This window comes from Telmatherina bonti, assembly GCF_933228915.1.
Source record: "Telmatherina bonti genome assembly, chromosome: 20".
NCBI classification, from domain to species: Eukaryota; Metazoa; Chordata; class Actinopteri; order Atheriniformes; family Telmatherinidae; genus Telmatherina; species Telmatherina bonti.
Window position 1 is genome coordinate 16518977 of NC_136618.1, and position 16592 is coordinate 16535568.

General features: G+C 39.1%; 1 protein-coding gene across 1 annotated transcript in view; it reads right to left on the reverse strand.

Moving 5' to 3' along the window:
* The window catches only part of cUnh8orf34 (chromosome Un C8orf34 homolog), a gene marked incomplete at both ends in the record, with an annotated part of 65824 nt that overhangs the window by 32559 nt on the left and 16673 nt on the right, over nt 1-16592 (reverse strand). Inside the window, 6 exon segments of the mRNA XM_079259634.1 lie at nt 3942-4108; nt 8414-8577; nt 9113-9141; nt 10893-11012; nt 12903-13034; nt 14525-14669. Of these exon segments, the coding sequence (XP_079115760.1) occupies nt 3942-4108; nt 8414-8577; nt 9113-9141; nt 10893-11012; nt 12903-13034; nt 14525-14669 (757 nt within the window).

A 16592-nucleotide genomic window follows, 5' to 3' on the forward strand; every position in this document is an offset into this window, starting at 1 on the left:
TTCCAAGAGATCTTATTTTTTTTCATAAGCATCTTATCCATGTACTGGCAGTAACACACCCAGCATGGAAAACCCTGCTCAATATGAAAATGGTGATTACTTTTTTGTATCTTATAAGCCTGTTTTTATTAGACATTTTAGCCTTTCAGAAAAGTTGTTGCCGTTATACACAAGGACAAATTTATGTACCTTTCCTGCCTCCTAGTGGAAATTTGTGTGTTTCAAGCTCACTGTACCATTGAGCTCCACATGTGGATGGCTCTGACTGATCACAGCCACACTGTTTTTACTTCCTGCTTTTAAGTTACTTGCCATATTGTGGTTTACAAATATCTTAACTGCAGAGGTCAGCTCAACAAGAAGCTAATCAGCAGGTGTGATGAACAAATCTGCAAAACTGTAAAACAAGGAGACACTTGTGATGTGCATCATGAGTAAATATTACTCCAAGAGCAGTTTCAAGATTTATTTGCTAGAAGTTAGAAAACCTGTGCTGATTTTTTTTCTTTTTTTTTCTTCTGTCAGATGTATTAAAATACGATTATGGAATCATAAACCTAATCTGCGATGCATTATTTCCGCCACTAGAGGTCCGCCTAAGCAAATGTTTAACATACATCCTCCAAGTTTGTCTGGTGCTGTAATAGCTGACCTGTTGCATGAGATAAGATATTCATCCATCCATTTTCCTGCTGTATCCCACAAAAGGTTAGACAGTTGGGGCGAATCCTAGATTACATTAGATGGGTTGAGTCCATCATAATGCTGACACAGAGATTCTTCCAACCATTCACACTTCAAAATTTGCTATATTCAAAATATAGCAAAGTATTTTATTACCATGCATGCTTTTTTTTTTAATGTTATCGGAAACCCAATGATACATAATATATAAAAACAGATTATTTAAGTGGTAAAAGTTCATTTTACAAGCCATACCAAAAGGTGCTTTTGCTGCATTAAAGCAAAGTTCAACACATCCTGGAGTCCTTGAGCACATAATTGAACTCTGAGCAGTTTCAGGAGCACTGCTGAGCCACTGACTATATGTTTTAACCTTCATGTGGACAGCAGCAGGGGAAGAAAATTAATATCTTCTTCAGGGATCAATATACAATCACAGGCTTACCATCTCTGCCAAGTCTCAGCAGAGATGCATTTGGTCACAACAACTAAATTTGTACCAAGCACTTCTTTGTTCTGAATGAAGCTAAGGAATCCTACAGAGGGTCTTTCATTTTTTTGAGCTACTACATGTTAGTAGTATCAACTGTTAAACTGTAATGCAGTGTGGCAGCCAACAACTGAAGCAGTATCTCTGGAGAACCCCATGACCAGGCCTTGACAAGGAATCAGGAATGACCTTGATTCTTTCCTCTGAATTACAGCTTTGGGCTGCATTGTAGAGCCACTGAGGGAATATGCCTATGTTTCAGAGTTATGATCAAGGAGGGTCATCACAGACCACCAGCATCGTGCTTTATGGTTATATTTATCACTATTATGTACTGCTGTCCTGGGTCATGACTGTGTGAGGCTGGAACAAAAGAGTAGAAAGCCTTGTGTTTAGTTTCTTAAAGGTTCCTTGACTCAAAGCCAAGGTGTAGATATTTCTATAGAAATCTTTAGAATGGTGCTTGGTATTGTCCACTGGTTCCATATTGGTTCCATGTTAACTGTCCATGAAGGTTTGATATTAGATGGGCTCTAAATTTTTTTCCTCTTTCATTTATTTGACCAATTTTCTAGCTGTGGTACACATTAACCATTTGTAATAAAAATTGACTGCTCACCTAGGGCACATTTGCATATCTGTACCCATTTTCCAGGGCATAACTAATGTTGGGCCGTAACAGAAACTGCAGAATATCACACATGGTGCCTTTTCTAAGTTTCATTTGTGCTTGTGCTGGAATGGTCCACATTACTCTCAGAAATAAACTTAATTCATAAACTTAGTTTTGGCAGTAGATTCAGGACTTGATGTAACTCTAACACCAATAAAAAACACGCAATCATGCAAATCTAAAACCAGGAATGAATCTATAGGATCAAACTGGATTTAAATTATGTAGAGAAGAGGCTTGATATGGTGTATATATTGCAGTCATTGGTCAAATTCCTCAATGATCTTAAAATCAGATTAACAACTACAGTTTTTTTTTAATAAACATTTTTATCTCTTGTTCCTTCTTTGCTGATAAAAAAAAACAACTAACAATAAACAAGCACTTCATTTAAAAGAAATCCGCACAGCTCTGACATCTGAGCATATATTGCTGCTTTAAGTATGTGCAACCCGCAGGCACTCACCACCGCACATCAATAAAGTAATGTGACCCTCTGGATGACCCTGATGCTAACAAGCAGAGACACATCAAAGCTGTGACAGAAGAGCAGGGAACAACGGCATACGTAGACTGCGTGTCACTGAAGAGCAAAAGCTCTACAGTGACAACTTGAGACACACTGAAGCACTATAATTGGAGCGCATGTCACTGTAGAATCTACAACCCACAACGTACTCTTTTAGCATTTACAGTGGAGATGCTAAACAAGTCTGTTGTGGGTTGTTATTCCTCAAAGTGAAACTGTCTCACCTGGAAGTCAGCTTGTATACAAGCTAAACTGTTAGCTTTGACTAGCGGTGAACTTTTGTTTAAATTTCAAATGTTGTAACACCTGTTGCATCCAAATATGTACAAGGGAGTGTAATTTTAAGCTCCTCTATTTACAAGATTCGCCCCTTCATATGAAGATTACAACATTACAGAGACAGAATGAGAAGTAGTAGAAGAGCTTCAAGAGAAAGTATTTTAGGTGTCAGATTTAATTTAGGGCCATTAAATCCTGGATCTGCATGACTGTCAGACCATCCAGTAAACTTGGCATAAAAGTACATATTAGGTGCTTTTTTTCCCACCGCTAATCATTTCAATTTGGCACAAGGTGACCTAACTGGCGTTAGGGAATAAAGATAGCATGTGCTCAAATGTGAAGACTAAATCAAAATAAGCTACATTGAGATTCTCAAGATGTCAGACTGAATATGTGGACTTGACAGACTATGTAAAAAGTTATTTCAACCGCCATTACAGTACTCGCATTTACTGCCTCTGCATTTGTGTACATCTCTAATACATCCCTCTTATCTAGCCAGTTATTCTAACTGGCGTGTAAGACCCTTACAGGTGACGCAAGATAATTTTAGGGGTTCGCCAGATAATTTAAAAAAAAACAAAAAACGGTAGCCTACATTTATCAAATTTACCAAATAAATGTATTATTTACCAAATAAATCTGGGATCTTTATCAAAACACAATTAAACCATTCATGCAGAGACAGATCTGTGAAATTACCACCCTAATTTGCTTAACAAATTAATAATAAAATTAGTCCACATGCCACAATAAAAATCTGAATTTAGCATAATCTCAGTGTTGATTTTGGGCATGTAGGTGCCTTGTGACAGTGGGGAACTAAGTCCACCAAAAAACACTTCATCCTCCTTATTTATGAAGATTCTTACAGTTTTCCTGCATTACACAAAGAGGATGGCTGCAAGATGACCATTTGATACATCACACAAGTCATTCAGTTGCTGTGTGAGGGTTGGGGTCACAAACACAAGTCTTTGTTATCTTGCTGGTCATGGCCCAAAAATATTGAGAACCAAAGTATTAAGTCATCTCCATCATATACATTTCTTTCATGTGAATGATTACTTTTACAATCTTAACTTCCCTGTCAATACATAACTTCCTCCTTTCCTCTTTTTTTTTTTTTTTTTTTTTTTGTTTAAACTGGAGAGCTGTGGAACCTACATGCACATGTGAAACCATCACAGCAACTTAGTATCACAGGACTCTTAGAGTTACACCGAGAGATCATGATTAAATTAAAATAAATGTGTGCAGGTACTTTCAGTTTTTGACATTACCCAAAAGCTCCATGGCATCATCCTCATCCTCGATCTCTTCTTCAACGACAGAGGGGGCAGGGCTGTTGACTGAATCAAAGGAATCCTGGGACAACATGGCTGCCAGCAGCTTCTTGTGATGCTGCTGCTGCTCCTTTAACCCTTTTCCCTTTGCTTCCATCTTCAAGCTGAAGGGGAAAAAACACGACATAAGTGACTGAATGAGCAAAACCGTTGAACCGTTTGTGACTTCAGATTGTGGCCCCTGACTTCTACAAAGTACATGAAAGATAAAGGAGTAATGTGGCAATGTCAGAACTGGGTTCCAGTTGTTACTGGTCTCATCCCAATCTGTCCAGTCCTGTATCTAAGCATTCTGCAGGTGGAACTATTTTTTTTTTTGTCAGCCATGTGGAGATGTTATGCATTACTGCATCCCTTTGTTGTGTTAGACACAAAATACAGTCTTTTGAAGTGCTGTGCAGGTGGAGGACATGTAACTGTAAATGTCTGGCAGTCAGAAGATAAGGTGGGGTAATTACTCAGAGACGAGCAACAGAGCAACGGTTGCACCACCAACCAAAAACTATTAAAAGTTTAGCGGACGTCAGTTTTAGAAGTAGTTGAGACAGGATTTTATAAGCCTTGAGATGTTGAGAACATCCTTTCAAGTTTCTGAGGTGGAAATCAGATCCAAACATGAGAACAATAAAGTTTTAATACTGAAGTCATCTGAGTCAAAGAATAAAAGGATTCTAGTTCTGTTTACATTAAATGTTCTTTTCCCATCATTTCTTGTCTCCTGACAGGTATCTGCTGACATTTCTCACACATGATCATGTGCTGCTGTTTTCTATCCTGATGGGATCCAGCTGTGGAAAGACCCGATTTCTCCGCAGAATGAATCTCCATTTCTATTTGCACGGTGATGGCTGAATATAGCTTCACATTTCTCCTCCTGTTTTTAATTAAAAACAATGAACATGAGCAAAGAAATAAAGCACTTCTCTTCATATTTCCATTCCAAAAATTTTTTTTCAGGTAAAAAAAGAAAAAAAAATGTCATCTCTGATTTATTAGGAAACAAATGAAAGATGTTGTAAGGAAGGCTGGTTTCTGAACAACCAGCATACTGAAGAAATTAATTTTCATGTCCCTCTGGCTGAGGGTAGGAAGCGTAGAGGCGGAAGAGTATTCATCTGATGCTAATCTTTGTTTAATGAGTTCTATTTAAGGCTAATAGGTAGGGGCCAAAAGATGACCTGTATTCCATTACAACCTCTGTGTGGTATTATTAATTATATTTGTTGGCCTAATTGTGGACATGAATCATTTTCCCTGGCTGTTTTTTCCTTCTCCCCCTCCACTTATCAAATTCTTTGGGGAGGGAAAAACTGGTCTGTTTTGGTGTGATTTTATACCGTCCTTCTGAACCTGAAAGCAAACCTTTACACAATGAAAGTGAATATAAACAAAGAAGAGCCAAAAGAAGAAGTTTTTGTCAGTTTCTGTTTCAGGCCTCAACAATAATCATGAGATTTACTGAAACAAGCTTCCCCTGAAGGGTGGTCAGGTTCATCCTCGCGGAAAGAGGTAGAAAGTCAGTCATCTGTGAGAGGCTTAGAGCAGTCACAGCTCCTCCACTTGAAAAAACCTTGTTGATCTGGTCAAGATTCCTTCTACATATCTTCAAGGGGAATTGATTCAGATGTATCTCACTGGGAAGAAGCCTCAAAACACCGACTATGAATTATCCAGCTGAAGAATTCATTTCCCTCAGCTGGATTGCTGGGAAACGCTGGAGGAGGTGTCTGAGAAGATGGAGATTTTGGTCTCTGCTTACCCTACAAACCAGTCCTGAGCAGGTGGTGAAATAAAACTGGATAGATGGGTGAATGGGCGGGATGGAGGTCTTGCAATTCCTTGTATGTGGGTTAAGAGCAGTCCTATCATTATCTGCTGCTCAAAATAAATAAAATAAAGCAAAAGTCACACCGGATTTGGAGCCTCTCTTTAACTTCATATTTATAATAGCCTTGATTTTAATAAGAATTGATTACAAGTTTTTAAGGCTCCAAATGACATAGTGGGCTGCAAGGTGGTGAAGTTGTTAGCACTGCAGCCTCACAAGAAGGTTGCCGGTTTGAGCCTCAGCTGGGGGAAGGTCTGAGCAGTGGCCTTTCTGTGTGGAGTTGCATGCATGACAGGTTAATTGATCACTCTAAATTCTCCGTGTGAGTGACTGTCCAGGATGTACTCTGCCTCTTACCTAATGATTGCTAGGATAGGCTCCAGCTTCCCTGCAACCATTAATTGGACAAAGCAATATAAAAATGAATAAATGAGCTAGTCCCAGCTTATACAGAGCATACGTTGCCCCCCCTTTAACTTAAAAAATATAAACTTTTAAACACCCACTGAATTAAATACCCATCTCTTTTCACTAGAATTTGTAGTGATCCATGTCTCTGCTGTGGTGGGTGTGCCCGTTTCCCTGGCAACCAGGATCTTCACCTGCACCTCATCTGTAATTAGCAGTAGCATTTATACCTGCTCCTTGGCCCTCTATCATCGACATATTGTTTGTTCACTGTGGTAATATTCCTTGGCCATTTCTAACTACCGCTACTCAGTCATTTCCCTCAGCCTCCGTCTAATCGGGATTTGTTTGCTCCTGTCAGGAATCCAGACCTACCTACCTACCTGCCTCCTTTCACACCATAATCATCTCTTTCCTCATCTCTGGGCTGTTTTTCCACAAGTGAATTACATCAAATATTTCTCATCTATACCCAGCTCTGTTACTGCACATGAATCCTGATATTAACCTGAACACGCAACAGAAATTAATTTGTGCAGAGTTTAACACCTTGTTTGGATCCTTTATATTCTATTCATTCTTTTTCACCATTTTTTTAACCATTTTCTAACCTTTCCCATTCCCATTTCTCCATTTTGTTATAATGTGTTGTTTCATTGCCCTCTTTCTTTCTCATGTGGAGTACTTTAAAGCTTCGGAAGTCGAACTTACGTCCTCAACTTTGCCCCTTTGTTCATCACAACCTATAACTGCTGGAGCAATCGGTGTTAGATGGTGGTAAAATGAATAATATAAAAAGATGTTTTACTGAATGAGGTCTCATTCCACTAGCTGATCAAAATAAACCATTTCCAATGAGCCCTATCCTCTATTTTACATACGGAGAACTGATACCAACTATCTCCTGACATTGGCCTGTGATGAGTCAGAGCAACATGATAGGGAAAAAAAGAGGCAAAATTGATGTGGCCAAAAATTTCAATTAAATGTGAAAAAACAGGAAACCTCCAGTCTGAAATACCAGAGGCGCCGTATCAAATGGGATTTTAAGAGAAGGTAGCGAAGGTTGTGCCAGTTTTCCAGTTGATCAGTGTAATCATTTTAACTGTAAGTCCACAAACAGACAAGAATAATAATGGACTCAAGACTTGTTGAAATTGTTTCAAGAGAAAAAGCATCACCCAAACACACAGCAGCACTAGTCTCTCCCTCTTATAGGTTGACACAAATGTGCATGGAGTTCATAAGTGAGCCCACACACATCTATATCTTCCAGCTCAGCTTCTAACTAAGTGATTTCTCCCCATAATCCAACCATACAGTGACCTAATGAGATTATCCGTATGTGTCAGCCAAGGCCTGCACATAGTTTATGGTTTTATTTTCCATCCTTCTTCAATTAGTCACATCAGCAGCAGCACTGCATGATGTACACATACATAGAAATATACAGAAGAGTTAGCATTGCTCTCCTTATCCAGACATCACACTGCCTCCCATTCATTTAGTTAGGCTGAACAAAAGCCACTGGAATTAACCAGAAACAAATCATGCATAACTATATTCTCAATTCCCACCAAAATAATGAACCATGAAACCAGAAATGACAGTTTGCCTTATTAGGACCTAGTTTAGGTATCCATGAGAGAGTTTCCAATGTATTATTAGTAATGGAGAAGTTCCTAAAGGGATAACAAAAACAAGTATAAACAACACCAACATCTGGCAGGGAAACCCAAAAGGAGCTCAAATATTTGCATCCTAAAAAGTTTCTAAAAGATTAATATAAAAAAAGAAAACACGGTAGATTCCCATTTTAAAAAGAAAAGATTTAATAGTTCGTGGTATGAAGCACTTTCACTGATGAAGACAAGCATTTTTTAAATAAAAAAGCAAACCTATCCTTTGGCCTGGGGGTGCAGAAATGCGGTTAGCTTTAATTTAAAACTAGGTTGAGGATGTTTTCTGGCAAGCAAGTTTGATTGCACCTTAGAAATGGGATTATCCAACCCACCCAGACAGGCATTCCTCAAACAGTCTAAGGTCTTTAAAAACAAATTCAAATCTATTTTCATAAAGCAAACATGAGCTTTGTGAAGTTTCATCTTAATTTCTAGTGAATGGATTCACAATTTCACACGTACAAATGACACAAATGAACATGGACACTGACCTTCGAGCTGGGCTGTTTTCTCTACTCCAGCATACTTCAGTTTTGGTCCGGGGAACAGGCGGATGCAACATCTCAGCTGCCAGTGGGTCTGCGTCGTCTTCCTCTCGGCCAACCCACTCCCCCACCACCCGAGGACGCAGAACAGAATTGTATCCCCCAAAGTTCTAAAACAACGATGTAAATAGAAAATCAGGGCAATCGGATGGACAGTAATCTGTATGAAAATGCAGCCAAAACACATTTACACCTGATTATTTCTGCTTATTCTCTCTATATCTAAACATGGTAAGGTGTTTTGTTTCTATTCGCTGTCCCCCCCAAAATACAGGATGCTGGACATGTTGTTATATTAAGATAATTGTGAATTCCCTATCAAAACACATGCTGGGTCTCTCTCCAGATCCATCGCTGCATCTCCAGCCTGGGCAGCAGCTGCACTATTGTCTGAGAAAAGAATTGGGACCAGGCAAGGACAAGAGACTTTGCTCAGAAAAAGTAATAAGAGAAAGATAAAGATACTAAGGACAAGTTAACTTAAGTATCACATTCATGAGATGGCGCTTGATCATCAGGAAAAAAAAAAGAGCAGTGCTGAAACTCAGCTATTAGACGAAGGAGTGAGAGAACTGTTTCCTTTCAACCTAAACTTTATTACATATCAATAACTCAGAGATTTCAAAGTATTTGATATGTGCCTACCTGGTCAAGCTCATCCGAGATGGCGATGCCTGCAGAGGAAAAAAGATGGTTGTTACAACAGCAGAAACAGCAGAAACCATAAGATTAGATATTAGAAAGCTTTTACCATTAACTTCTTTATTTGGCTGGTTTTAAGATTTGCGGAGTTCATTACAGCAAGTTTGTGGCTTTAATTTCGCAGCAGTGATTAAAAGTTTGGGTACCTTTAGGATGGTTTTAAAACATCTACGTGAATATTACCCAAAACGTTTCTTCTACCTGTTTCATGGTTGCTGCCTCAGTCTGCCTGATTCTGTCTTGAACTGGTTGTACTGGAAGAAAATTTGTTGTGCTGGGAAGTTAGTTCAATGACAATAAAGGTTAATTTATTTCTGTTTAGCAATAGCAAACAATTACTGAAATAAATTACATTAATTCTAAGTTAAATATTATAAGTTAAATATTATTAATAAATGTAAAAAGCATCACTGAATACATTTGTTAAAATATATTGTATTTAAAAAATTGTATTTAAAAAAATGACTGTTTCTCAGTAATTCATGCATAAAATGGTTGAAATTTACTTGTGTTATTTTTGTATTTATCTGCCTAAAATTAAATGTAGGATATAAGACAAACAAAATGATCAGCTGTGCTTTGGGTTTTTGAGGTATAATTAAGTCAAAAGACTCCAGTGTCTCGCAGTGAGTCAACTTTACCACGATAACATGTTACAATGTTTAATGCAAAAATGGATGAGTTAAAGAGAGGTAAACCTCTCTGCAAATACAAAGTTAGTATATGTGTCAGTGATCTGTTTTGTTTGACAACTTAAGGAGCTATGGCTTTGCATTTGTGAAATATTTTAGATCTCTGAACGTCCAGCAGAGGGGTCTTCAGCCTCAGGACATGCATGTTCTTCAGGACCTCATCCTGACCAAGAAAATAACAGTTTACACACTAATTAATTCCTGACCAGTCAGCAGCAGGAACATCTTCATCCTAAATCCTCTGCTGTGTGGTAAAACACATTGATCCAGAAGACTGGCCATCAGTTCTCTTATCTCTCATTATTTTGCATTGATAAGTAGGTACGAAAAAGCCCCATTTCTGAGCTGTTGATATTTGGTTTGTTTCACTTTTATTTGTGTTGCTGTGAAAAGCTGAGTTGTAATTTATTAGTCATATCACTTTCAAGGTTAAATTTAACATATAAAAACCACTGTTTCAGACATAAAGAGGATTCTTCTAATTTTTATAACTTATTTTATTGAGTGGCTCGTTATATCATGACCGCAGCCTGTTTAGCTCATATTCCTTCATTCATCATCTGAAACGCTTAATCCGATCAAGGGTCATGAGGGAGCTGGAGCCTATCCCAGCACCCTTTGGGGAAGAGGCAGGGTACACCCTGGACAGGTTGCCAGTCCAACACAAAGAGACAAACAACCATTCACGCTCACATTCACTCCAATTTTAGACTATTTAGGTGAACCAATTAACCTAGCATGCATGTCTCTGAGCAGTGTGCGGAAGCCGGAGTACTCGGCGAGAACCCACACGTAGATGGGGAGAACATGCAAACTCCACACAAAAAGTTCGAGCCCCCCCTATGAAACAGGATATGTTTTAATGTGTTTATTGGTCTCATTATTATTTTTTAAAGTTTACACTAAAGTTTGATGATGTTTTATGTCACCTTTATGCAGAAAACTAAAGGCTTTAAGTGATTCACAAACTTTCAAGCAGCACTTGGTGTGGGAAACTCTGCTCAGAATAATGTACATGTGCAGCCACTCACTACGTGACAGGCTCTCCAGGGCCTTGCCGAGCTTCTTGCTCTCCTGCAGGATATGGTTGAGCTCATCAAAGTCCCGGCTCTCCCTCCAATCCCAGGACGGGTACTCAATGGATCGCGGCACTAGACATCACCAACCCAAACAATTTATGTCAACAATTTCAAACAGATCTACTTGGCAGATATTTCCTAAAAGAACATAAAATAACATTGAATTAGATAATGCATCTTGTTGCACTATTTGTCTGACTGTGAGACTGAATAATTCATAGCTGGATGGAGTAAAATGAAGCACTGGCAAAAGAAAAAAAAAAAAAAAAAAGCTACTTTCAGTGGCCCAGAGCTTACTGATCTGAGGCCAGGGGACGGTTTCTGTCAGTCTGTTTGATTAACAAAACAAGTCAAACAGGAGCAGGAAATGACCCACATACTGTACTGACATCCTGCCAGTGTCCTCTTGCAGGCCCCCTCTGCAACTAAACAATGGTTACTTCACAGACTGTTGGATTCAGGCATTATTTATAAAAGGCCAAGAGCAGCAGTCTTTCATATGAGAGGGATTACTTGTAGTTTATCCATATCTAACACACTTATGCTGAATTTGAATCAACATGAAAAACCACTGGGTTATGTAAAGATGCCAAACACGTACTGGTTGTCTGCTGACTGTTTCTCACTCCTCAGACAGACACCACAAAACAGCATAAAAGATGTTAGAAAAAAAAATGTATGCATGTGTAAATCAAGCCCGTATGTCTGCTGACCGGTGCAGGAAGCGAGAATTGCCCTTCTGTCTGCTCAAACAACACACATATTAAATGAATGGTGAATATTTGACAGCATTGCTACTATAGTCTGCTTTCCTCCACTCCACTGTGTACCCTGACTAAGCCGCTTGGTGCTATAACAACAGTAAACACAGAGCAAATGTCACTGCCAGAGGAAAAAAAAAAAAAATCTCTCATTACTTCAATCCTCTGCTCACCTCGTTGTGTTGTATTGCATTAGGACTGTATCTGCACTGTATCTTAACAGCTTAGATTATAGAGGTTAAAAACTAATTTCCCACCAGATTTGCCCTTTGAAAGCATTAGTTAAGCAGAAGTGAAGCAACAACCCGTTTAGTCTTGTATTAACACAGCGTTCATACTGAGGAATTCTGGTTTAAAATGCAGCTTTTTAATGTTTCGACAGCTTTTGTTCAATGCTGCACGATAACAATGTGAAGCACCTTTGATTTCAAACTTTTATGAGCTCTGCAAACCAAAACACTTATGCATTTATTTTTAATGCAATGCGACTTCAGCTTCGAAGGCTTCTTGCGGTCTGAAAGGACAGAAGGAACATTGGTAATGCTCAAAATTTAAATACACCTTAGTATGCTTCTCAGGCTCTTCCTCTTGTTGTCATTTTGCTAACTTTATGCACTCATTTCCACAGCAGTTTCCTCTGATTGTGAGAAATGCTCCAACCACAGCTTAAAATAGACTTGGTCTGGCAGTGACAGAGCACGGTGTTAAATTATTGAAGCAATCTGTGGCTCTGCTTCTTCTCTATTTGACCCATCCTCATTGCCTCAGTCTCATGCTTCATTCTAACGTAACAGATGTGGTCATTTATTTCAAGCTTAAACTGAAAGTTTCCAACTTTGCACATATTTTCTACGTGCATGCAGGAAGTTGGTGAATAATTTACTAGAATGTGTAGCAGTGCAGTAGGAAGGGTATGAGAAATGGCACTTCATAATGAACTCATCTGCAGAGCTATGTGAGGCTGTAAGGAGGAGACTGGGCTATATACTGTGACTAACTTTAATTACATATAATTATATCTAATTAAAAATGGAGATTAAAGTCAATGGAGCATGTAATTGGGGATACAAGTGATACAACAGGTATCAAAACTGCACAGAACAGTGGCTTGAACGAGTTTGAAAATGTCATTTTGATCAAGATGAATGGGAAACAATTAGGAAGTAAAACACTTTGCCGTCACATCAGAAATTTAACTTACAGGATTTGGACTCTGGAGACGGCGGGGAGATGCTTGAAACAGCCAGGTCACTTTTGGATTTCTTAGGTTTCTTGGGGTGAATTTGCCATGGCTTCTCGAAGTTGCTGTACTCTCTTCGAGTGTTTTTGTTTTCTGGTAGGACACAGAGTGACAACTTATGTTCAGAATGGTTAAATATATGAACCACAAATCCAGTTTTATGTAAATCTTATTTCCGATGCAGGTATACCAATTCTAACAAGCATTTAGTTACTGTTTATATGGAAACTTTTTAGACCCCACTTTACACATTTCAAGGTTTTACTTGGTCTCTTCTTTTTCTTTTCTATCAAATTCAAAAAGTAATCAGCTTAGTGTTTCATAAAAGATCCTTTGGCAGCGATGGCAACTGCAAGTCAGCATGGAAAGAGTCCTACAAGCTTTGCACATCCTTCTAACAGAAATTTTACCGTATCTCTCCGCAGTGTGTGAGTGCACTACTATTTTCAGATCACACACACGATGCTCTACTTGGTTCTGGTCCAGAATTTCACTGAGTGTTCCTGAAACTCTGCCGATGCTTTCTTGGCAGAGTACTTTAAGTTGTTGCCTTGTTTATGTGTAAACTTTTTCCCCAGCCTGTGACACTCCAGATTTGCTGTATTTCTATATCTGCTTTTCTCTACCCTCATCTATCCTTACTTGTCTGACTGAAGCTCTGCATCTCTGATAACTCTGTTTGGCAGCCAGCTGGAACGTCAGATCCAGGAAGTCTAGTGATGGTTCTAAGCACCTTCAATTTTAGAATAATGGATGCTGCACTGCAGCTTATTCTGCAAAAAATTTCCTTGATCTTTTTCCCAGATAGTCTTGATGTATTATCTTGCAGGACTTTGGATAAGTTTCCCAACCTGTGGCTCAGTTTTTACTCCATTTTCAGACTTTAACTGCAGCCCTGCAGTGTTGAAAAGTAGAGCTGTTGACGTGTCAGAATGCTACTGCTTACAGCAGCTTATTGTGGAAAACCCTACCCAGGTCTCCAGGTAAACTGTTCAATATTCGATAGGGTGAGAGAATATGCAAATATAGGAGCAAGCGTTTAGAAGAATTTACTGCAGGTGAGCAAATGTGAGAAAGGCAGTAAGAGTTAAAGTTTCATTCTCCTCTGCTGAACTTCATGTTGCTTTACAAACACTTCTTGCCTCTTATGTACTACAGATGTTATTTACTGTAAAAAATGCAAAAAAAAAACCCAAAAAAAACTTCCTGCTGTGAAGAACAAGTGTGACCAGTAACTGCAGAAATTGATAACACAGCCTCCTTATCATGTCTGTTGTTTATATGTTAAACTGTTAGCCCTTATTAGAGCTGTGTGCCCCTTCTGCACAGATTTTAAAAGCATCTTAAGAACTACAGATTTACCTGTGTCATGGGGATATTTCAACCTTTTTATTTGAATTTAATTAACAAAACACTCCTCTTTGTTTTTCACCGTGCAGGATTATGTGCAGATTTATTAGAGAAAAGTAAATCAAAATCCATTTAAGTTGAGTCTGAAGCATAACGTAGCGTAGAAAATGGAGTCTGAAAACTTTCCATTGTACCTAATGCATGACTGGGTGTGTGTGCGTGTGTGCACAAACCTGGGGAGCTCTGTGCCCATAGTGCTGCTGAGCCAGAGAGAGCTCTGTGTAGCTTTCCATGGCTGTCTTGCTTGGTCTGCAGGTGATCAATGAGAAAAGGGATTGGATGGTCTGGAGTCTCAGTTATCAATTTGGTCATCAACTCCTACAGAAGCAGAGTAAAGCACAGAAACATCAGATGAAAGAAGCCCTATCAGAAGAAATGAGAGTGAAACCAGGACAGTGGACTTTCTAGCATGGTGATCCACAAAAACAAACCCAGCTTTGCATTACAGGATTTGTTTTGTGACTTAAACAGAAAGCAGGCAAACGTAGTGGGCATAATCCCATAGTCTCCTTTGTACATCCATTCATTTTCAAAGCTCAGTGTCAACATCTTGAAAAACAAAAAGTCAGGGCAAACGAGATAATAGCATTCCCCAATGGATGCTAGCAGTTCCCCTCTGTGTCAATTAATATATCAGCTAGCTTGTTTAAATTCAGATGTCAATGCACAACTTTGTATAAGTGAATAAAACTTGCAACATTTAGTTAATCAGTGGTGCTCTGGAGCTTCAGTTAAGGAAGCAGTATCTGATAAATTGATCCTGACGGATGAACAGACAAATGGAGCAGATCAAAAGTCAGGAGTCGTCTCCACGGGAACCTGTAATTCCACTCTGGGATAATTTCATTGTGTGGAGACGAGCTGCTGTGATGCTAGAGATAGTAGATATGTTGTAGTGATAAGGTAAAGCAGCCACAGAGGTAAGAAAGTTTTAGAGGCTTGAAAAAGGAAGGAAAGAACACAAAGAGTAACAGTGGCAGGTGTTGGTGGCATAGGCCATCTTTCACTTTGCATACCAATTTATAATCCATCATATACAGGATGGGAATTCAACAGCAAATGGGTAATCATGTCCTATCTAATCACATCTTACTTCAGTGCTACACCTACTCATACACACACACTTTTACACAAATCAACCTAGACATTGCACTGTGGAGGACCATGCATGTATAGTACAATGTAAAGACTATTTTTTTTTTTTTTGGTTCCATTTCAAAACAAATAGAGAAAAAAACAAAGCAGCTCAATGAGAATCATCTGCCCTTTCTCAGCAGATGGATGAAGTGAAATGAGCACACGTCTTGCTTTGTGGGAGTAGTTGTGTGTGCAGGAGTGACATGTTACGAGACTGAACTCTGTTCGACCATTTAAAGCTAGTTGGTGCAGCTGAGGCTGAATGCTGCAGAGAAGCAAAGAAGCCATTAGCGGACTGCAGTGAATTGGCAGTAATACATGGCTAAAGTGAGCATGTGTGTGTGAGTATTTGTGTGTGCGACAAGCTGTACACTAAACAGAAATGCGTAGCCATATGCTTGGTTTGCTGGTATGCATTTACTCTAGTGGACATGTATCTGCTTATGTGTGTGTTTTAAGGGAACGGGGAGGGGGGTGGGTATAAAAGAAGAACAGTTTTTGTGTGTATTATAGCTGGCTAGCCTTGGCTGTGCTACGTGTGCTCAGAAAACTAATCAGGTAATTGTACAAGGGGGACATTCCTGCCCAGCCCCTGCGGCTCTGACTGCAAACTGCATGTGAATAGACAAACAGGCATGTTTTCCTACAAACTGAAGGTCTCCTGTAAGAACAGAGTGACCTGTCTGGAAGAGCTGAAGGAAATTATTACACATGCCAAGAAATGCATTCATATGCTTAATAAATTTGCACTACAGTGCAAATGCAATAAGTTTAGTTGGGGGCCGCTCCTTAAAACTGTAAAATAATTCAGTAGTCTGTGTCTAACTGTTTCAACCCACTAATGAAGTTACTGTGTAAAAGCTGTAACTATTGCTCACTAGGTCCTGTGGGTAATTTAGCTTACCTATCAACAGCAGGTCTATAAATGAAGGTGGTTATTTGGTTGATTATTGGGAAAGCAAGTCTCTAAAGCACCGTGGGGTTTCCAAGTTTTTTAGAGGAATGTTGTGCAGTTTTTTAAAAGAGGGCTGCGGGTCGGTGAGCTCCACATTTCCCCAAGGCATACTCAGATGCAGAGGCTTGATCTGGAATCATGAAGTAAGC